The 22551-nt window shown below is 46.6% G+C and overlaps 1 protein-coding gene across 20 annotated transcripts in view; it reads right to left on the reverse strand.

Annotated features, from left to right (window-relative positions):
* Positions 1 to 22551, reverse strand: part of CAMK2G (calcium/calmodulin dependent protein kinase II gamma) — a 60891-nt gene that overhangs the window by 13529 nt on the left and 24811 nt on the right. For 10 of the 20 annotated variants that reach the window (XM_036734388.1, XM_036734389.1, XM_036734392.1 and 7 more), the window contains exons 4-14: positions 21821 to 21875; positions 20376 to 20441; positions 16637 to 16709; positions 16312 to 16414; positions 15779 to 15862; positions 14940 to 15034; positions 14468 to 14590; positions 10085 to 10168; positions 9546 to 9588; positions 6407 to 6469; positions 4748 to 4791 (exon numbers count right to left, since the gene is read on the reverse strand). In XM_036734388.1, the coding sequence (XP_036590283.1) occupies positions 4748 to 4791; positions 6407 to 6469; positions 9546 to 9588; positions 10085 to 10168; positions 14468 to 14590; positions 14940 to 15034; positions 15779 to 15862; positions 16312 to 16414; positions 16637 to 16709; positions 20376 to 20441; positions 21821 to 21875 (833 nt within the window). The remainder of the gene's footprint in view (positions 1 to 4747; positions 4792 to 6406; positions 6470 to 9545; positions 9589 to 10084; positions 10169 to 14467; positions 14591 to 14939; positions 15035 to 15778; positions 15863 to 16311; positions 16415 to 16636; positions 16710 to 20375; positions 20442 to 21820; positions 21876 to 22551) is intronic. The other 10 variants (XM_036734384.1, XM_036734385.1, XM_036734393.1 and 7 more) reach the window with 1 other exon arrangement.

The raw sequence follows: 22551 nt of genomic DNA on the forward strand, positions 1-22551 counted from the left end.
GCATCAGAGCAGTGGCTCTGTACCAGGGCAGAGAACAGGGGGAAAGAGACAGAAATGGCAGGATTAACAAAGCATCTGGATATACACAAACATACACACACACACACACACTACACACACACACACACACACACACACACACACACACACACACACACACACCCTGTAAAGAAATAGCCTGGGGCAGGATGCAGACCAGACCCAATCCTGCCCCATGTGACACTCTGTAAACTGAAGGTACTCTCCCTGCCAACCTCTCAGGACATTTATATATATATATATATGTTGCCTTGGTCAACCCTATGTTCCAAGCAGACTGGCTAGCGTGCCCTGTTCCTACATGCCATTCCACCTCTCATCCATATGACTTACACAGGCTGTCTCTCTCATTGGCTGGAATGGTCTCATTCTGCCTTGAATCCATAACTCCTGTCAAGGTTCAACTCAAATGCCAACTCCCACTTAAGGCTTAACCTGATCCATGCCTTTTCCACACACTATTTGCTAGCACCCCTCCCAGAAATTATTTTGTATTTATCTATCTGTATTCAAACTGTCCATTCTCTCCTACCCCTTTCCCAAAAGAACATAAGTTCCTTTAAAGTGAGGAACTCTTTCTTTCTTTCTCTCTCTTTCTTCCTTTTTTGGTCTTTGTGTCCTTAGCTCCTAGCAAAGTACTTTATAAAGTATACAGTAGGTGCTTTATAAATGTTTGCTGAAAAAAAGAAGCAATATGTGAACTACTGTTATTATTCTCGACTCTCCTCCCAGACCTGTGGTGGTAGCTGCCTCTTTTATCTACCTGCTGTTACCACATGTGAAGAAAGAACCCTGGGCAGAAACTCAGAGCCCTACCCATGACCCAGTCCTACCTGATGACCTCTTTACATGCACCTTCAGAGTCACATGACCATGAACACCTATTCAGGCTTCTGACTCCTGCCAAGGGAGAACCTCCTGTGAAGAGACACCTACAAATCTAACACATTGGGACATTTACAATCATTTCAGAAGTTTGGGTTTTTAGGACCAGTGCACATACTTGGATATTTAAAATGGATTGGTAAGCTCCTCTGTATCAGCAGGCCCCCCAATGGCACACAGTGCAACCCTATCTGCATCTTCTCGAGTCTTCCCTTAACCCTGTCTTCCCATAAATTGTTCACAGAGAGTCTGCACAGTGTCAGAGAGGCCTTCTTCTAGATCTGACTAGAAGCAATGACTTGTGACTAGCCCATTTTTTTTTCTGGCTATAACAATTCCAATGGTGTCTTTTTATACTATGTCTCCTGCATATTTCTTCATCTGAAATATGCTACAGCCTTTTCAATTAATCACCAAATATTTATCAAGGGCCTACTATGCATGAGGCCCTATATGCTGAGGAATGGACATAGAAAGACAAGAAATGAGATAATCTCTGACCTCCCACTGAACTCTGTGACCCACAACTTGGAATTCTTCCATGAATTCTGTATGCCATACGGCATCCCTAGAAGACTGTGGCTCTTACGAAGATGGGCCTTTGTTTCAGGGAGAAGATAGGGGGCATCAAAAGTGACAGATAATTTTCCAAAGGCAATTCATGCTGCTTGGCTCCCAGTTCAATGGAGTCTCAGTTCCAATGCTCATCTGCGGTGCCAATCACCTAAGATATACATAACTGATGGATACGTGTTAAGTGCCTGCACATCTACCCAGAGTCTAATCGAGACAAAACACGATCTTTATCCACTTGGATTTTTCCCATGCGTACAGTTTAGCTGAGCTCTTCTGAGTGATCATAGGAGGCTCTGCAATGCTCTGGAGTTTGATATGATAAGTGCTATGGTACCTACCAATGGGTCCATCTGGAGGACCCCGTCATCTATGTGGAATCCCTCTCCAATTTAGACTCTGTGGACATCCATTGAGACAGAGTCAGATAATTGAAAAGTTTTATGTCTCATAGGAAATTAATAATCAAGGGGGTCACAGAATTCTCTTTTTTAATATCTCTCCAGGAATTTTGTGTAATTTAAAAATATACATAAAAATACACTTTGAAAAAATGTAATCTACTACAAAATGCCATTTTGAAAGTCTCACGCCTTTATCAAGAATGCCCTCAATATGTGGATTTTTCTCATTATGATTTCAGAATCTTTCCCCATTTGTCATCTGTTTATCGTCCCCCTTCCAGCTTCACCTATAAGTACACTGTGGAGGGTCTCATATAATTGGATCCTCACTATTGTTTTGCCCTCCTTTGCTTCTCAAATATTTAATGAAGTGATATTTCTCATAGTCTTCCATCCTCATCCTTCCCTTAAGAATTTATAAATGTTTATATCCTCTACTTTTGTTGTCTTTGGATGATCTCTCTCTCTCTCTCTCTCTCTTTCTCTGCTAGGCAAATGTTTGCTGACTGAAGTGGTTTGTAGGCTCTATAAGTCTCCTTACTGTGGCAAATGACTTAACATTGGTTAAGCCTCCTTAAGGAAACAGTGACAGTCTGTGTTGATGTTTGGGTTTTAAAATCCATTTCCCATTTTTTGGCATCAACAGCTTATTGAAATCAGTCCAGTTGGAACTGTGTACAATCGTATGCCACATCTTCTCATTCCTCCTTCTAATTTGGTGTGGATTTTTATCTTTGTTCTAACAAGACAAGGACTTGACTCTACTGTTCATTCAGAAATGACTCCCATATTGGTAACCAGCTGATTCTCATCACGAGAGGAAAATCAATTTCATTTTTTGTGATTTAACTTGCTTTTCACCATTTTCTAGCACTTCCTGGCTCTCTTCTTGAAGAAAAATATTCCCAATAATAAAGGCTTGAATCTTCTGTATAACAATTGCTGGCATTTATAGAAGTGCTTTGAGGTTTGCTAAGCCCTTTACAAACATCATTTTGTCTGAGCTTCCTAACAATCCTAAGATTCAGCAATTAAATACGTCTATCATCTCCATTTTGCAGATGAGGAAACTGAGGTTTGGAAAAGCTAAATAACTTGTCCGTGGTCACAAAATTCATGAGGCCTGGAGTTAGGATGTGAACGAGGTCTTTATGACTCCAACCTCCAACATTCTACTCACTAGGCCATGATGCTTCCCTATGCAGAGGCAGAATCTACACATCTTCAGTCTTCTTCTCTTACTCCAGAACCATGTTTTACAGCACTTTTTTTTTCTTTTTGCTGTCCTCCTTTATGTTCACTTTTGCATTGAAATCACCGAATGTTACAAAATATTTAGGCTGATTTTCTTTGGGTCTAATCATAGAATTTCCCTTTTTGCTCATTCTTGGCCATGGTATATAGGCTGCCATTGTCTTTGTGGTAGCCTTTAGGCAAATACCTATCATTGAGCACTAAAAATGAGGTGACCGTGTATCCCTTTAATTGACAGTTCCTGTTCCCTATAATCCTTCATTAAAATCAACTCAGTCAACTCTTTTGTTTGCCTAGCCAAGGAGAGCCTGAGAACTGTCCCATTCAGCTGCAACTTCCTTTCCTCTTCTGGTCTCCTTCAGAACAAGAATGTCAAGATCGATATATGTGGTTCCTCCAGCTGTTTGTCTCACCTTGCGTGTCTGAGTCACCCAACTGTTCTCATATAATCATTCTGTGTGCAGGTGGTTCACCGACTTGACTAAATGGTAAATGTCTTTAAGGTGAGGCCAGACCTCATGCTTCTTTTGTGATTCTGTATAGAGGCCCACACTTAAAAGCTCAATAAATCTGTAGCAATCTCTGCCAACAGAAAGAAGCTCAAATCTCTTTCCCCAACTAAGGCCTATCCTCCCCTCTGTCCACCTGTGGCTCCTTCACTACCTCTCCCATTTCCTATCCAGCTCCTACCCTGATATGTCCAAAGGGGAGGCTCTAGTTCCAAACTCCTCCTTTCCTGGGGGTAGGTGTACACAGAAGCAGCCATGCACATAGATTTAGGGCAGAGGAAAAGAATGAGAAAGAGGAAGAGGTACATTCACATCTCAGATGCAGACACACACACAGGTCCTAGGGGAAAAGTCCAGTTCAAACATTTTATACACTTGGGCAGTTTTGTGGGTTGAACTTCGCTACAGCAGTCACTGTCATAGTCCAAGATAGCACCAATTTCTCCATAAAGCCACACCTTTGGAATCTTTTAACTTTCTGACTGTTCTCTCCCCCTACCCACCTCAATTAAGAGTCCATCAATATATAAAGTACGTCTTTCACTTCCCTGACCCAGCCATCCTAATGAGGTTCCTTTTTGGTCTCTGGGCTCCTCAAGGACCAACCCTACTTTCCTTTTTCTGGTTCTACATGGAAAACTGACTCACCCAAAGTAGAATGGGGAAAAACAAAACAGCCACACATCTGTCTCTGCTATTTTATGCAACACCTAATCACACTGAAGAAGTGAAAGATATTAACCAAGTAACCTAAAAAAAAAAACAAAAACAGAGGGGAAATTCCTAAAGGAGAAGACAAAAACCTCCCAGAGGAGTTAGCGTTAAGCTCTTAGGCTTTCCCAAGTTACACTCTTTTGGGTGAGTGGCCTCCGAGCCCTTTAGCGGAGAAACCATCATTTCCTTTCCTTCCCTCTGCCCACCGGACTCTGCAGCCTTAAGACAGAAAAGAACTTTGATTTAGAAGGAAAACAGCCACCAGGCCTGGGATCCTAGGAAGAGAGGGGGAACAAGATGGCAGAAGTCCCTGGAGTAGGTGCAGTCAGAGTGGGAGTCTCTGGCCCAAGGAGCGGATGAGAAACCTACCTTCACACCTCCATCTGACTTCTTGTTCAATAAGCTTTTGGCAGCTGTGAAGACAAAGCAGAAAATCAGGATTCGTGCAGCATGAACCTCCTCTTTCACTCACTCTCTCTCGAATATGAATTCCTGGTAGGATGGAAAGACAAAACAGCTTTGGGCCTGTCAGAGGTGTAGCTTCAGCCAGGCCCTCTGACATCCTTCTGGTCCTGAGAACCTACAGAGTACGACTGCCCCATGGAAGAATTTAGTCTTCTTAGTCCCCCTTGGTTAGAGGAGAGCAGCATGAGAACTCACTGGGTCCTGGGATCTGGGACCTAGTGAGTCCCAAATCTCACCTGCCTTGGGACATACCTCTGTTGCCTTATATTAGGAAATGTTCCATCTCTGGGGAAAAACCATCATTCAGAAAAGGCCCCAACCACCAAGGGGTGACACCGTTAATTCGGAACACTCTCTGCAATGACATCTAACCCAGATCCTTGGGAGCCAAGCAGCTGAGGTGAAGGGGATAAAGACACACAATCTCCCTAGGCTCTACTGAGAAACAGAATTGCTATACTCCAAGGCTACAAGATTTCTAAGGCTTCATCAAGAGATAAAGAGATTCACACTGCACAAAGGAGAACAAACATGAAGACATACAGACAGACACTGACAGAGACCAGCCTACGGGAGGAAAACAAGCAGATTGTCACAAAGGGGGCTTAAGCCTCGAGAAGGCATGAATGTTTACACTTGGTTTAATACAAGCCCAGCTCACTCAACCATCTCCCCAGAGATTCACTGCCTTGCTTCACAAGAACAGGAAGGACTGGGCAGAACAGCAAGATCTCAGAGAGGTTTCAGGTGGGACACAGCAGCAGTGAGCTCCTGTGATGGAAGACCTGAGGAAGGTGGCTGGCTGGAGGAGGCAGAAAAATGGGCAGGTGCAGAATGTAAGGGGGAAAAGACCATCTCTCACCATCTGTGCTGTTCCCTCAGGGTGGGATGTGGCCCTCCTGCCCTCATCTGTTACACATTCTGAGCCCAGCAGGCAAGAGCAAGGAGTCCTTTGCATCTCAGATGAGGACAGGGTCCTCTCCCATAAGGCTGCAGATACACCCTAGCCTGACCCATCAATAGCTTTCACAGTGGGGTGGGGAATATTCTTTGATAAGGCCTATTCCTTAGGAAGTGGGACCGACCTGTCCGTTCTCTTCCCCAGGAGGGGCGGAGAGCTCTGGATTTGGGATGCTCTGTCTGCTCTTCGGATTCTTGAGAAGTAGCACCTGGGACTCATCGCAGCTACTAGGAGGCTCTATGCCATACCCAATGCTGCCCCAGGGGGCTGCCTGACCAGCCTTCATCCCTTGCTGCCAAGAGTGTCTTGTTGGCCAGAATGTACCAGGCAGCTTGGGTTCTCAGGCGGCCTAGAGGAAATTCCTGCCACTGCCCAGCTCCATTTCCCTCAGGCTACAGCCCCCTGAGAGTCAGCAAGCGCCCGGCATGCAGAGCTGGTTAGTGGGCTCAGTGTTGCCAGGTTAGGTGGTCCGTTCTGCATGCCAATCTCAGCCAGCAAGCATGGGTGGCACCTCCCTGGTGAGTGGGCCTGACATGCTGGCCCCTCCTGGTAGGATGGGAGAGGGCTGGGTCAGGCAGGCGGGGAGGACTCATGCCACGTACCTTGCCCGGCCAGGCCGGCGGCGCTCACGGCGGCCAAGGCGGGGGCGGAGCTCTGCCTGCCAACTGAGGGGATACAATCTCTCAGTGCTAAGAGCCGCCACGAAGCCACAGTGGCCAATCAGCAGCTAGCATGCCTGAGCGTGAGAAGTGGGCGAGAAGAAGAGAGCCCACTCACAGCCCACGCACACCAGGGCCAAGGGCATCGTGGCCAAGCCAGCCGAGCTGGGAGGAGCAGGAGCGTCTGGGGGGAAGGGCAACAAGGCAATTGTTGCCCTTCAGCAAAGTGGAGTGGGTGGCATGGAGGACTGGAGGTCTTTGAAAGAGCTGGGGGTGGGGTGGGACATTAAAACTCCACCACATGGAAAGAGGCTCCACACCGCCCCCCAGATGTACCCCCACACACACCAAGCTCATTTTGGAGACAGACAAGACCCACAGAAACCACGTGTCATGTCTACACCCCAGAAAAAGGGGTACATGCCAATTTTCTAGGTGTGGGCTCAGAACCAGACAGAGGGAAAAGAATCCTACCTAGAGAACAACTTCCTTCCCTAATGCCTGAACAAGGAGACCTGATGGCCTGAGGGCCATGCTGGAAGGAGGGGAATCAGCCCTCCCAGCCCCACCCCGTGCTTCTCTATGTTCCAAACCCTGGTCCCCAGGTCTGCAAGGAAGTCACAGCCCACACCCTGCTGATGCTTAATCAGGGGCCTAGTCCTAGACATCGATCTCCAGTTTTCCTTGTTCTTCCCTCCTTTACTATGTCCCTCCTTCATTCCCTCCTGGTTAGACAGAGGACACTGGTTCTCTAAGCTCACAGATTTGGAGGAGATGGCACCCCAGGGACAAACACTCAGAAAAGGAAATAGAGGTAAGTGAAGCAAATGATTCCTACCAGCACAAACCTCAATTTTACAATTAGCCAAGACCTCCGTGTCCAGCGGAGAAGCAGCATCCTAGTTAAACCAGCTTCTTGGGGGGTCCCCAAACTTAACTCTCCATGTCTTACTTGCCACCATTCAAACTGGCTGGTTCTCACGTCTCCCACTTATTCCAACTCTGCCTCTGAGAATCCTTCCCCCTTCTGGAAGGCTTAGCTTGAATACTATTTCTTCCAGGAAGCCTTCATGGATTTCCCCATCTGTTAGAATTTTCTCCTGCCTCAAAATACCTGTAATTTATCCATGTACATCTGGTAGCCTTCTGATAGAATATCAACTTCTTAAGGGCAGAAGGTCATTTTGTTTTGGTCTCTGTGACGGCAACACCTAACTGAGGGAGTGCCTGTCACAAAGTGGGCACTAGTACTTCATCCAGGCTCAACTGACTTCTATTCCATTGAGCTATATTCATTCTAGCTTCTAATCAAGTAAAGCTCACAGTCTTTCCCTTGTTAGGAATATTAAATATCTCTTCTCACGGGAGCTCCTGCAGACAGGATCCACTCCATACCTATTCCAGGGACTAGGGTAAGAAGAGGTCAGCCTGGAGAGCCTCCAGTGGGGTCAGCTCAATGCCAGATTCAAGGCCGCTTTTCTGTCTCATATCTCCCCTGCCCAAGGCAGCTCACAGAGCAAGAGAACTCTGAAGAACAGAAGACATAGCAAAATTCTGAGGCTCCTCAGGGGTCAGGGTGAAATGACTCCCGTTGTCACCAAGACCTTAACCCAGTGGGGATCGGCCACCCTTGGCTACCCTAGAAGGGAGCACAGAATGACCCTAAAGACGAGGTCTGAGGCCAGAAGGTACCCTCGAGACATGAGAAAGGACAGAATTATGGCTCTAACTTCAACATAAAAATGCCACTGGGACTGTCCAGTAATTTCAACATGACCAAATTTGGGCATCAGAAGTACCAAGTAATTACGGACTAAGAACCAAGTTGTAGGAGTCCAGTTTAAATCCCAAGGAGAAATCAGCTAGACTCACCCTCAGTCCCTTTCTTTGTAGGGCTGTCACTCACCCCTCATCTCAAGAATATGCTAAAAACTGCTTATATTCCATTGTTAAAGGGACAGAGAGGCCTTATAGACATTGGCCATTCTCTAACCCTCCAGACATCTTACTGCTAAGCTCCAAAGCTTGCTGTTTTCATGTACCGTTATCCAAAAAGTCCACGCTTTCATCCTCCCCAGAACAAAGGTATAACCCCATTCTGCCTGAGGACAGCGGGCAATGCTTTGTGAAACGTCCTCCTACTAAAAACTTTTCCACTGAGTATATTAGAGCAGGCTGACATTGATGAGCAACAATTGATGAGATAAGAATGGAACAGAGAAGAAAAGGAAAAAAAAACCCAACAACAAACCTAGAGGGATGAATGAGAGAGAGGAAACTCCTCACCCAAAGGGGGCATGATCAGCAGCACTTTTTCATCTGAGCCTGCCCTGCCATGCCAGTTGTACTCCCTGCAGCTGCCCTGGGCCAGGAAGCCCCGTGATAAGACAGGAGAGGAGGGTGCGCAGAATATGGTAACATGGAGGCTGATCTCTTAATTCTGCTCCCATCTTTCCCACACACTCGAATCATTAAGCCAGTCCTGTCCTCTCCCTCCGTTCCTTCTCTCCTTTACAATTATCATCATTAAGAAAGTAATAAGCACTTTATTCAGCAAAGAGCTTGACATCTAGCATCATTTCTCTGGGCTAGTGGGCTGGGTTTGCTTGCCTCCTGCCAGGGATTAGGAAAATAGGCTGACGGGTCTAGATGTGCTCAGTCAGCAAGCTGGCAGTGAAGGCTGACTCAAACTCACTATGGGAGAGCTTCCTCGATCAGCCCTCCCTTCTCTTTTCTCTTTAAGCTCCCACCACCCCCTTCTCCCTGATAACCAGAGTTATTTTCAAGGAGAGGGAGAGAGAGAGAGAGCGTGAGACTAATCCCAGAAAAAACAGGGGTGCTAACGTCCACATGTGCTAGGGAGGATTCTTCAGAAAGTCTAAACCCAAGCAGAGTGACCTGAACATCTTAGTTTGGAGGGGAGCATCTGGGGTCAGAAGGCCAAACCCAGGCCAATGTCCTGGGTTAATCCTACAGCTTGTCTTGGGTGTCTGAGAGCAGGAGATGAGAACAACTCCCCACCCAACTTCACCTCCCAACTCACCTTGGAACGACTGAAATACCCTGCTGGCAAAAAACTTACCTGAAAAATTCCTGGAAACCAGCATTGTTGTGAGGATGGCACCCTGAGAAAAGAAAAGGAATAAATGATTGGTACAATGGACTTTAGGGGCATTTGTCCTGGGCTCTTCCCCCACCATGGGACCACGCTGGTTACGGGTGGGAAGGGATATAGAGGACAATGGTGCCAGGGACTCTCTTGGTAGTGCAGAGGGAGTGGACCACAGGAAGAGGAACAGGCTAGCAACCTCTTGGGGGTAGAGAGGGCAGGAGCAGGGCAGACTGGAGTGTCAGCGGAATGAGACCCTTACAGTGCCTCTTAGTACAGGTCCAGCAGGGGACTTGTAAGGATGGGAATAAGGTTCCCCAGGGAAACCCTAGCACCTCAGACAAAGTCCCGGTCACCCCAGCCTAGTTCCAACTCTTATGACCATCACAAACTGGCCTGTGGGTGATCCACTGCCACCACACCTCACCCCATCCCCAACTCCCCAACCTTCCAAACTGCCCAATGTAACAGAGCAGCTGGATTTATTGGTGAGAGAAGGGGGAATACCTCACCTTCAGCTTTCTCCGGGCATTGAACTTTCTCAAGCATTCCACAGTCTCTTGCCGGTGCATCATTGAGGCTACTGTAGAACGTTGCTAAAAAGACAGAGAAGGTGCTTTTTATTGAAAGAAAGCAGCGGCACTGCATATGGCACTGCAGCCAAGTTTCCTAGGTCCAATGCCCAGATAAGAAAGAATGCCATCGTGCCCTCAGCGGACATCACAAAATTGGGTATAATCATACTTGCCCTCACTACCACACTTGGGGTTACTGAGGTCAGAATGAGATCATCAGTGTGAGAGTACTTTTAGATAATGCATTATACAAATGCAACTTTTATAGGATGATAATAGTCTGAATAATAAACAACACTGTTCACTAATGATGCCTCCAGAGGGTATTTGAATCTTCCCAGGAGAGAGAAGGCAATGACAGGGCAGTCTGTTAATAATGAACTTCAAGAACCACAGACCATTAGATCTGGAAGAGTCATTGAGCATTTATCTAGTCCACTTATCTCAATTTACAGATGAGGAAACTGAGACCTAGAGAGAAATGACTTGATCCCAGGTTAGCAGCACTCTCTTAACTTCTAAAACTAGTGGCCCCTTCTTCCCAGCCTGGACATATTACATTCCTCCTTAGACTTCCATGACACTGTTGACTCTTGGCCATCTGCTTGTCCGACTGTCCCTTCTCAGGCTCCTTTCCAGATCAGCATCAATCTCCAGGCCCCTAAATGTAGGTGTCCCCTAGGGCTATTACCTGTACCCTCTTTGCTTTCTGTCAGATACCACAGCTTTGATTAATGTGTCTAGGCAGATGACTCCCAAATGGACACATTCAATCCTTCTCACCCTCCTCAATGCTAGTCTTATGTTACAAACGGTCTGCTGAACATCTTTGCCTAGATGGTTCATTAGCACCTGAAATCCATGAGACTAAAATGGCGCCCATCTGTTTTCTGCCCAAACTTATCCCTCTTCCTAACTTCCAGATTTCCGTGGAGAGCACCACCATTGCCCTTTTGGTCCCTCAAGCTTGCAAGCTTGGGGTCAAACTTGACTTAGCACACTATCATCTCATTTCTAATCAGTTGCAAAAAATTAAATTAAAAATTAAAAACCCCCTTCTTTATTCTGCCTCCACAGCATCTGGCCTATTCATTTACCTTTCCTCCACCCCCATAGACTCTACCCTTGCTTGGGGACTTAGTATTTTTCCCCCGGACTATTGCAAGAGCCTTATAACTGCGGCTTCTTCTAGTGTCTTTCCTTTCTAATCCATCTTCAATACAGCCATCAAATTAATATTCCTAAACTAAAGACCTGATCCAATCACTCTTATGCTTAAAAATATCTGATGGCTCCCTATTGCCTCTGGAACAAAAAACAAAGCCTGGCACAATATGGCTCTCACCCACCTTTCTAGTCTCATGTCATAGTCTCAACCCTTTGCACACTCTCCACTCCAGGCATACCGGCCTATTAGCTGCTTCCCATAAGGAAGCTGGGTGTACACCACATAGAACACTGCATCTAGAGTCAGAGAGACCCCAGTTCAAATCTTGCCTTGGGCATTTATTAGCTATGTAACCCTGGAGAAGTCTCTTAACCTAAGCTTCAGTTTTCTTATCTGTAAAATGAGAATGAATAATAAAACACCACCACCACCTACCTCCCAGGGTTGTTGTGGGGATCGAATGAGATAATGTATGGAAAGCATTTTGCCCTTCAAAGCACAGAGCTAAAATGATCGGCTTAGAGTCTCAAAGTTAGTAAGTATCTGAAGTTGGATTTTAACTCAGTTCATCCTGACTCCAGGCCCAGCAACCATTTTGACACCTAGCTGCTTCAAGTTCCCACAGAAAGCAGGAAGAGCTCCACTAATCCCACTCAGGAATCTGGAACCACAGAGCCAGAAATATCAGGCTTTTCTGGTTAAGGACTGTGGGGTCACCCTGATGACATTCGGACACAGTACTCCCATGACTCAAACTCTAGTGGCTCTTCTTGGAAGATGCCCAGGTCCTAGATATTCCACCTGCCCATGCAGGGGACCCAAACAGCTTAGCAGAGTCTGGAACACTCAGGGCTCTGGTCAGACAATTGGAGATTTAAAGCCAGGAGGGATGTGGAAACTGAGGCTCCAAGAAGGTTACCTTGTTCAAGTTCACATGGGTATTAAGTGGCAGCATGTGTAAAAATGGAACTCCAGTATCTATACCACTCCCCTCACCTCGTTCCCTATCCTCCTTTCTCCCTTCCAAACTTCTGTTGATGGGACTTTTCTTCTTTCATCCTCAAGTTCACAACCTTGGAGTTGTCTCCAGCTCTTCCCTTCTCCTCAGCCCTCACTTCATGCCGATTCTGTCACCTTCACATCTCTAGCATTCACTCAACATGGCCACCACCGTTCAGGACCTCATCACCTCTGGCCCTGCTTCTAGGCTCTCCAGCCTCTATCCAGTTACCAAAAATGATACTCCCTAAAAACCTGGGTCACTCCTCTGCTGAAGAATCTTCAATAGCTCCCCAACTCCCCCTGGCATAAATTATAAGCTCCATGCCTTGGCACTTGAAGCTCTCCTTTCCAGTTTGACTGCCCCTTCATCCCTCTCACTCACATACGTGACATCCTAGTCAAACTGGGTTCACTTGATATTCCTTGAACTAGGCACCCCATCTCCTCCTGCCTTTGTATCCCATGCTTGGGATACCTTCCCTCCTCCCCTCCACCTCGTGACATCTTTAGCTTCCTTTACAGCTCAATTCAAGTGCCAGCTCCTGCAGAAAGTGAGCAGCTAGGTGGCAAAGTGAATAGAGCACCAGCCCCAGAGTCAGGAGGGCCTGAGTTCAAATCTGACCTCACACTTACTAGCTGTGTGACCCTGGACAAGTCATTTAACCTCAACTGCTTCAAAAAAAAAAAAAGGGAAAAGAAAGTCACCATGACCCCTCTAGTTGAAGGCACATTCTCCCCGCTCAAAATCTCTCTTATTTACTTATCTGTAAAAATAAATGTTCTAACCCCAAGTTGGATATAAACTCCTTGACAGAAATGGCAGTTTAATTTTACTCTGTCTCCAGAGCCTGATACACAGTAGGCATTTAATAAATGATTGTTGCTGCCAGTGCTGCCAGCTTCATTGCCCATGGCAGCATCTGTTTCCTCTTCTAATTTACTACTTTTGTTCTTTTATGGGTTTAGAAACCAAATAACTAAAAGCTTGCTTTAATTGTGCACAAAGTAAGAGTAAATAGGATCTGAGAGACAGCTTTTCCTACATTTCTTATTTTTGCTGACCATGGGCCTTTTTTTGGTGGGAGGTGCTAGTTCTCAACCTTATTCTGATAAATAAGGTTTCCACAGAGCTAAGTTTTAGAACTATTTCTCATATAACAAATACAGAGCATGTCAACTCAGACTAGGTGCTTGCTAAACCCATCCTCATCACAAGCTACTCAGAATTTTTAAGACTGAAGAAGAATCCTGGGTCAAGAATACGACCAAACCACAGGGAGACTGGTCATCTAGTAAAGAGAATATTCCAGAGAGAAGAAATGCCCTTCTGGAGAATCCCAGAGTCCCAAAGTTGGAAAGCCTCCTCCCCCAGAAATCGTCTACTCCAACCTCTATGTGACCAAGAATTACTCATACAGCATTTCCAGCAAACAAACATCTAGTTTTCACCCTGGAGTCAAGAAGACCTGAGTTCAGATGTGTACTAGCTGTGTGACCCTGGGCAAGTCACTTAACTTCTAATTGCCTCAGTTTCCTCAACTGTGAAATGAGGATAATAACAGCACTGATCTCTAAGGACTGTTATAAAGATCAAATTGTTTGTAAAGCCAAACTTAGAGCAATGCCTGGCACATAGGAGGTGCTTAATAAGTGCTTATTCAGTCCCCACCTCACCCCATCCCCTTGAGGGGCAATCTATTATCTACCTCTACCTTCTGGGGCCAAGCAGCATTAAGCCACTCCCCGTTCCACGTGGCACCCCTTCGAATTCTTTTAGAAGTCTCTTTTCCAGTCTAAACAGTCCCTTCAACTGATCTTCTTGTGACACAGTCTGCAGGCCCCTTTATCATCCTGGTTGCTCTCCTCTGGATTTGCCCGGTTTGATCTTTTCCTTCATAAAATATGGCAACCAGTACTAAGCATGAACTCCAGACATCTTTTGCTAGTATAGAGTATAAAGAATCCTCACCTTATGATACACACAGGCTATTGCCAATCTTATTGCAACCTCAGATGCACCAGTGTGTTGGGGTGGTAGCGCAATACCATTAGCTGATACTGTGCTGGAGGTCCACTAACACCCCCAGATCTTTATCAAATCTACTGTTGTCTAGCCAGAGCTTCAGTCCTCTCCGTAATAGGACACTTACGCAGACCCACGGGTGTTTCAGTGCTTGGTCAGCTGTGATACGCTTGGCAGGGTTTATTGTCAGCATCTGGTTGATTAAGTTCTTGGCTTCAGGAGTCACAGTGTCCCACTCTGGTGACGGAAACTAGGGAAAGGGAATAGGGGAAGGAGAGATGGAGAAAACATGAGCACTTTATTGCACCCAGCAGGTGGACTCCTCTTCCTTGCTTCAGTTTCCCATACTGAACACCCTCTGTGGGGTCTGGTCCACTGAGGCAACACAGAAAGTATTAGAGATTAAGTATTATATGTTCCAGGGATTCTCTCCTTCTCTCAGGGCACCATAAGCCCCTCCACAGGTAACCCACAGGACAGGACAGGACAGCATTGGCTTAAAAGACCAACCGAAGCCACACCCCATTGCTCCCCAGCTCCCTTTCTCCCCTTAGGCCCATACTAAGGGTGTGGTCAGACCCCTCCCAGCATGTCCTTACATCATAGGCTCCAGCTTTGATCTGCTGATACAGTTTGTGCTGATCCTCATCCCAGAAGGGAGGGTATCCCACCAGAAGTATGTACAAGATCACGCCTACAGGAAGACATAGAGCACAACAGGGAACTAGAGCCAGCTGCCTACCCCCAGGCACACGTTAGGGATGACCCTGGGTCTAGAGTCACTCAGCAAAATGGCAGCCAAACCAAGGTTAGACCTGATCAGAGATGGATGAGTGTGAGTGAGAGAGAGTGAGAGAGAGAGAGTGTGTGTGTGAGTGTGTGTGTGTGTATATATGTGTGTATGTGTGTGTGTGTGTATGTGTGTGTGTGAGATTATCTCAGAGTAAGGAAGAGAATAAGCATTTATTAAGCACCTACTCTGTACCAGGCACTGTGCTAAGTGCTTTACAAATATTTTCTCATTTGAAAGGTATTTCTCATCATCACCTTAGGGCTGTGCTCCCTACTTCACCTGTCCTTTGGGGCATGGAGAGTGAGGGAAACTGAGTAAATCAGGCTAGCAGGCAGAGAGACATTTATCCTTGCTTTTAGTAGGTGTTCATATCATTTGTATTCAATTGAACCAACTCTCTGGTCTTGGTTTGGTTCTTCTTTAGAATAGGGAACCAAATGTAATGCAGCAAGGGAACCTTCTCTGTTCACTTGGTTGGAGACTTGTGATGTGAATATTGGTCCCTTGGGCACTTGAGTGAGCTCCATCTACTGACTGGCCATGTGACTGCAGGACCCCATTCACCACCACTACCCCCTCCCCTTTCAATTCTCCTGGAAACTAAGGCTGCTCATACTCACAGCTGAGTGTGTTAAAAGGGCTTACCACAGGCCCAGATATCCACAGGTTTTCCATAGGGATCTTTCCTCAAGACTTCAGGGGACAGATACCCTGGCGTACCAGCAAAGCCTGTGTTGGGAGAAAAAGGCACTGGCACACATGCGTCTGCCTCCCACACCATCATACTCTGGGCGTCTCATTTCCCAAGTCTCCAACAGGAGACTGTTGCCTGGGTCTGTAGCTTTTTCTGAATTTGCATCAGTCCCTGTTTCTGGACAGCAGAGACTCAGCTTCTGGATGGAGTCATTAAGACAAGCACAGTAGTGAGCACCATCCAAAATCAAGAATGGGCGAATAGGACTACATGGCACCCAGAACTTCCTGCTCATCTCCCCAGAATGGAAGGAAGACACAGAATCACAAGGTTGACACCGCATTGGACATAACCAGACTGGGTGCCCTAGGGAGGTAAGAAACATTGGAATTTCAGCTCTCATTCTGCCACATGAAGGTAGCCGAGGAAGAGGGAAAAGGGAGGGAGGCTACACATCCCAGAAAGGAAGGGGTCACCCCCTTACCGAACCAAGCCTGCTGATCTCCCTGCACTTCAATGGCCAGTCCAAAGTCAGCCAGTTTGACAGCAGCACCCTTACATTTACTCGCCAGCAGAAGGTTCTCAGGCTGAAGAGGGAAGACAGAGAAACTTGTAATGCCCTGGCCCTCAGGGCCCACCTAAATCTGCTCTTCACATGACCTACAGGGGGAGCAGAGGAGAGTGAACTCTGACAACCCAAGTCAAAGGACATCCTGCAACTCCTCTGTGGTCCAAGCACTACCACTGCTCGACACCAGATGGCGCCAAGATGCCACAAGGTGCAGCAAGAGTAGAAATGTAGTCAATACCTTGAGGTCACGATGCACGATGTCATGCTGGTGGATGTGGTTGACGCTCTCTAGGATCTGATGAATACAGTGGCTGAGAAAGCAAATGGGAAAGAAAGAAGGAAGCAGGGTTAAACCAAAGTCATTCCAAGCCCAACAGTGGACAGATCATCGCTCTCATCCGAAGCTCATGACCAGGTCCCCGGAGACCTGAAAATGACAGCAGCCGGCTTCCAAGGACCTACAAAAAGATCCTTGGCTGCACGAGAGCCAAGGCTATAGGACTTACTTTTCCCCACCTCAAACCTGTCTTTGGCTGCCTGAGAAGCCACCTGCGGGTGCGGGTGTGTGTGTGTGTGTGTGTGTGTGTGTGTGTGTGTGTGTGTGTATGGAACAAGGTAGGAGGCAGAGCTGGGCATAAGCCCTCCCCGGCCCCACCCTCTGCCCTCAAATCCAGTGTGCCTTCCAGTTTCACCATTCGGTGTGTCTATCTGCTCTGCGGCAGTAAATATTTACTGAATGAATCAGCGGTTCTCCAAGTCCAGTCCAGGACCAAGGAGTTCAGGGGATTAAAAACTATTTGAATAATAATATTAAGTTGTTTTCGTTTCTAACAGTAAATATCAATACCTACAACCCACATAAATAAAAGCTCTCTGGGAGGGGGAGGGCTCCATAAATAAAAGCTCTTTGGGAAGGGGAGGGTTCCAATAATTTTGAGAATTGCTGGCATGAATAAATGAATGGAAAAAATATATGAGCACCTACGAGAAGGAAGGCATAGCACCAGATGATACAGGAAATGGTCCCTGCTTATAGACCAGCGAGGAAGTTAAGACCACTGTTAACAAGAATTATCAACTAATAGTATTCGATTTTCTACTGGCAGCACCGAATGATAGACTTGGTAGGCAGGAAGATCTGGGCTCAAATTCAGCCTCAAACGTCTGAGTAGCTGTGGGATTCTGGGCGAGTCACTTAACCACTCTGAGCTTCAATTTCCTCATCTGGAAAGTGAGGGTAAGAAGAGAACCTAATTTACAGGGTTGCTATAAAGACTGATCAAGATACATGGAGCTCTCTGTAAACCTTAAGGTGCTATAAATGTGAACCATGAAACGTACAATCAGCTGAAACACAAAACACCAGAGGAGATGTACAGACAGAGCCCGAGGGGGGGTCAGGGCAAGGAAAGATTCTGGTCAGGCTCAAGCGATATTCAGTGACTTAGTTCTCCTCACCAGTCATGATTGGCCCTCAAGCCACCACAATCTGTTCTACCTACATTTCAGACTTCAAGTGGTACTCTGAAACATGGAATTTTAGACATTCTGTCCTACCCACCATACTACATATCCCCAACAACTGCCTAGGGAATTCCTAGAGAGCAGGGGAGAGACATCCTGCCTGCGAGGCAGGAAAAGCCCAGGATGTGACTTTTGAGATAGGGAGCCTCTCAGATCCGTATTTTCACCTAGGCAATCTTGAATTCCAATTTCTCCCATCAAAAACCCATGTTGGGACTCCCACCAGAGGCAAGGGCCTCTGCAGATCCCCATAACACACAGTACAGGCTGCAGGGACAGACGAGGAGGCTACTCCCTGCTCTCTCCACAAAAATGTATAATTAGAACAGAGCTGGGCCGGCAGAGAGCCTTCTGGCCAAAAATGGCAAAAGTGTGAAGTGTCCCAGCTGAGCCAGGCCAAGCCCACTGGCACCGTCATCCCCCTGCACTCCCCCTTCCCGCCTCAGCACTAACACCCCCCCCCCAGAGGCTCCCAGGGCTATCTCCCTCCTCCCTTTTTCTCTCCCCCCCCCACTGGGTCCCAGGCCATCCCCACCAACACTAGAATTTATCTTCCCACTCGAGATTCTTTCTTGAGGCTTAAGCATCTGAGATTGATCAACAAGTAGTGGCCTCGAGAAACTCTTCAAGAAGTGACCACCAGAGTGATCTTGAGATCCAAATCAGCCATAGGCAGAAGGTATGCCCTCCCTTCTCCCAAGCCAGGCTGTAGGAACAACCCACTCCCACCGAATCTGGAAGTGCCAGGATGGGGGCAGGGGGAGTTAAGAGTCCAGAGAAGGAGGCTGGACAAAGCTATCTAAAAAACACCTGCATTGCACGGAGGGGCTCTTGGAAAGATTCAGATACCAGGCTATCAGAGCTATCTCCAGGAATGAGAAAAACTCTTCTTATTAAGAAGCTCCTGGGGTGGTGAAACCTCATTCCAGAGGGCAAGATGTGGATTTGGCAGCTGGCCACAGTGGTCAAAAGACATCATGAGACCAGAAGTCTCAGAGATATGCTCCTCGGGCCAATTCATTCATTCAATACTCATTCAATGAAAGTATTTATTAAGTGCCTACTATGTGCCAGGAACTGTGCTAGGTACTAGGGATAAAAATGAAGACAAAAATGAAACAGTCCCTGCCTGTAACAGACTTGCAATTCATTAGGGAGGGAGGAGGGAGATGCTGGAGAAGATGTAAATATTATACAATGTATACATTATATAATATATGTATACAATACATTATACGATGTATAAAATAAATAAAAGATTCACACAAATTCATTTTAATCTTCATTAGGCTGCAAGCTCCTCGTGGGCATCTATTTGTATCCCTGGCACTCTGCACCATGCTGGGTGCATAGTATGAGCTTAATAAAGGCTTACTGACTGCTAACTTACTAATTTTCTTGAGGGAATGCGAAGAGCAATCAGGAAAGGCGTCATGTAGAGAGTGGCATTCGGGACACATTTTGAAGCTCAGGATTCTAAGGGCAGAGGTCAAGAGGCATGGGGGCAGGGGAGGGGATGGGCAGAGTGTGAGAGGTGAGGGATGGAATGATGTGTACAAGGAACAACAAGTAAGCCAGTCTGGCCAACATGCAGGAGTGAATGGCCTAGAAAGGTAGCCTGGGGGAGAGTAGGAAAGGCTTTAAATACCAAAGGAGTCTGTATTTTTCTTAGAGGTAACAGGGAGCCATTGGAGATCCTTAAGCAAGAGTGTCACAGTCAGACACAGTGCTTTAAGAGCAGAATGTTGATATGGCAACCAGGAAAAGAACGTTCCTTGAGGACACAGTTCTTATCTTACTTATCTCTGTGTTCTATATCCTGCCCCCCACAGTGTCTGGGATGTAGCAAGTGCTTACTAACTCTCTGTGGAACAAATGAATGTTATGGGTGTATCAGAGTGCCTGCTGCAGGACTGGCCATCCCACAGAGGGTGCACATTGGAAGGTGGCATTTCTGGGGGAATTGGGCTAAAATCTGGTCAGGAAAGCTTCAAGTTAAGTTTATAATCCTACCCCGGGCCAAGAAATCAGTCCAGAACTGATGACCCCTTTCGTGAGAAAGAACCATTTCCAATCCTTTTTTTTTCCCCTGTTTGATACAGACCTGAGATGTCATCAGTGTACGTGCCTGTGCCCAAGGCAGACTGGCAACTTCTTCATAACTTTTAAGTCTCAGCAAGTTATCTGGGGCACTTAGAGGCTGCTCATGATTACATAATATGTGTTAGAGGTAGGCAGGGCTTGAACTCAGGTCCTCCCGTTTCCACTATACCAGCTGGCCTCCCCTCCGAACTTCATCACACCTGATTCAGGGAGGCAAATCACCTGGGCCACCAAGGCAGTCAAGAGCTACAGCAGAATCTACTGAGATCAAAACCCGGAGAACCCTAGCCGCAGGGAGTTTACTAAGTACTGCAGGAAAAAAATCTGCTTCTCTATTAACTGATGCTCACCTGGCATCGGCTTCACTGTAGTACTCTCTGGCTACAATGTCTTCAAACAGTTCCCCGCCGGTAACGCTGTAACCCAACAAGAGGGAGTTAGAGGAGCCAGGAGGCAAGATCCCCAAATCCCAGTCCCAGGACCGGCATGGGTAAATCCACGTGCACACACCTGCTTCCAGCAACACCCAAACCACCCATGCAAGGTCATCTCTGTTCGCTCTTTTCCTTCACAGATGGCCCTGTTCCAGTCTCGTAGAGTCTCGAGATTGAACTAGGTAGCACTAAGCCCGGTGCCTGGCCCATAGTAGGTGCTTAATCACCTTGGTTATTGATTACCTTCATTTCTGTCACATTTCTATGACCTTCACATTATTTAGGAGGACCAGAAGGAAACAAGATGGGGGCCTAAGAGAAAGCACCTGGCCTGTCCCCCAAAATAACACCTGTGATTGGAGACAAATGAACCCATTGGGAGAAACCCAATATTAAATGTGAGGAGTGACAAAATTCCACGGACACCCGGCCCTGGTGAAACAGTAGCTAAAAAACAGGGAAGAAAGCTTTCAGGAAAACCGAGAAGGCATTTCCAAGATGTACAACTGCAGTCTTGCAGCAGCAGAAACCACATGGAGCCAAGTTACTAATAAAGGCCAATTTGCTTCCTCTAGCATTTTTTGGCAGGGGGTGACAGCCACAGATTTCATCTGTGTGGGGAACTCCTGTGTAGAAACTCCATCCACCAATGCTGATCACCAATGCTGATCACCGATGCTGTCTACATCATTCTGAACCTTGAGAGAGTTGCTTGGGGGCACCGAGAGGTTAAACAACTAATATGTATCAGAAGCAGGTCTTGAATTCGAGTATTCCTTGCTAGCCCCAAAGCCTCCATCTCTTTCAGAGAATTAAAGGTGCAAAAGTCTCCATTTCCTTTGTTGATCCTAATGTCGAACCGCCCCCCCCCCCCCAAAAAAAACCCCACAACAACAGCAGTGAGGAATGCAAAAAGAACTTAATAAATTTATCTATCTCCATCTATTTATTTTTGTTCAGATCTGTGATCACATTGATGTAGGGAACTCTTGGGAAGGAGCCTCTCTCTACCAGTGTAGGTCAACACCTTCTCTGTAATCTATAGCTCTGGAGAATTGCCACTTAAAAAATTCCATGATTTGCCCAGGGTCACAAATTCAGTATGTGTCCGAGGCAGGATCAGAACCCAGGACTTCCTGACTCCAAGATCAGCTCTCTCTATCCACAATGTTATACTAGCCCCTTCTATTTCTTAGGCAGAAGGAAAAAAAAAAAAGGTCCTCTGGGGAGACCACTATTTCCCATCATCCTCTGGAGTCACAAATTCCAAGCCTTTATCTTAAACTGGGGAAGGAATGGAGTGGAGGGAACCGCCCAAATGCTTCTAATGCAACTGCTGGCAGTGGCAAAGGGGCACTTACAGGTCAAAGACGAGGTAGTGGAACCCTTCTTCTGAAATACTGTCATGGAGGCGCACTGTAAAAGAGGAGACAGTGAGAGAGGGGTTAGCAAGAAAGAAGACTCCGGAAGCCCTTCATCTCTTTGGTGGAGAGACTCTTGCCCTCTCTGCCCACTCTTTGCCCAGGTACTCGCTTCTCTCCATCCTGGCACATCATCAAAGGAGCTACACACGTGACAGGAGATAAAAAGAGCTCATTTCTCATCAGGGCTCACCCATGCTGGCCTCCAAGTTGGGCAACAAAGAGAGGATCACAATCCACTCCAACAAAGGGTCTGCAGAACAAGACAGAACAAGGAGATAGAGCCAAGAGGTGAAGATTTGGGCTGAGATGGAAGAGAGACTGGGAAGACTACTCCATAGGGTAAGAGTTAAAGAATAGGAGAGCTCTCTGGGAGAGATCTGGTGGGGAAGGGGAAAATCTGATGATGCTGAAAAAAAAACAAAACAAAAATATCAAGAATTTTTTTAAAAAGATGCAGAGTGAAAAATGGTTCTCTTCTCCTTTTCTTTCTTGCTTCCTGGGTATCTCTCATCTGTTCCCACAGCTCCACTGTAGAGGACCCTCAAACCTATGTCTCCAGTTCTGATCTCTCAGGTGAGCTTCGTCCTGAATTTTTATCTGTCTGCTGAATGTTTCCTGGCAGCACCTCGAACTCTCCCTGTTCAGAACTCAACCAACTAATCCATCAA

This window comes from Trichosurus vulpecula, chromosome 8, assembly GCF_011100635.1.
Source record: "Trichosurus vulpecula isolate mTriVul1 chromosome 8, mTriVul1.pri, whole genome shotgun sequence".
NCBI classification, from domain to species: Eukaryota; Metazoa; Chordata; class Mammalia; order Diprotodontia; family Phalangeridae; genus Trichosurus; species Trichosurus vulpecula.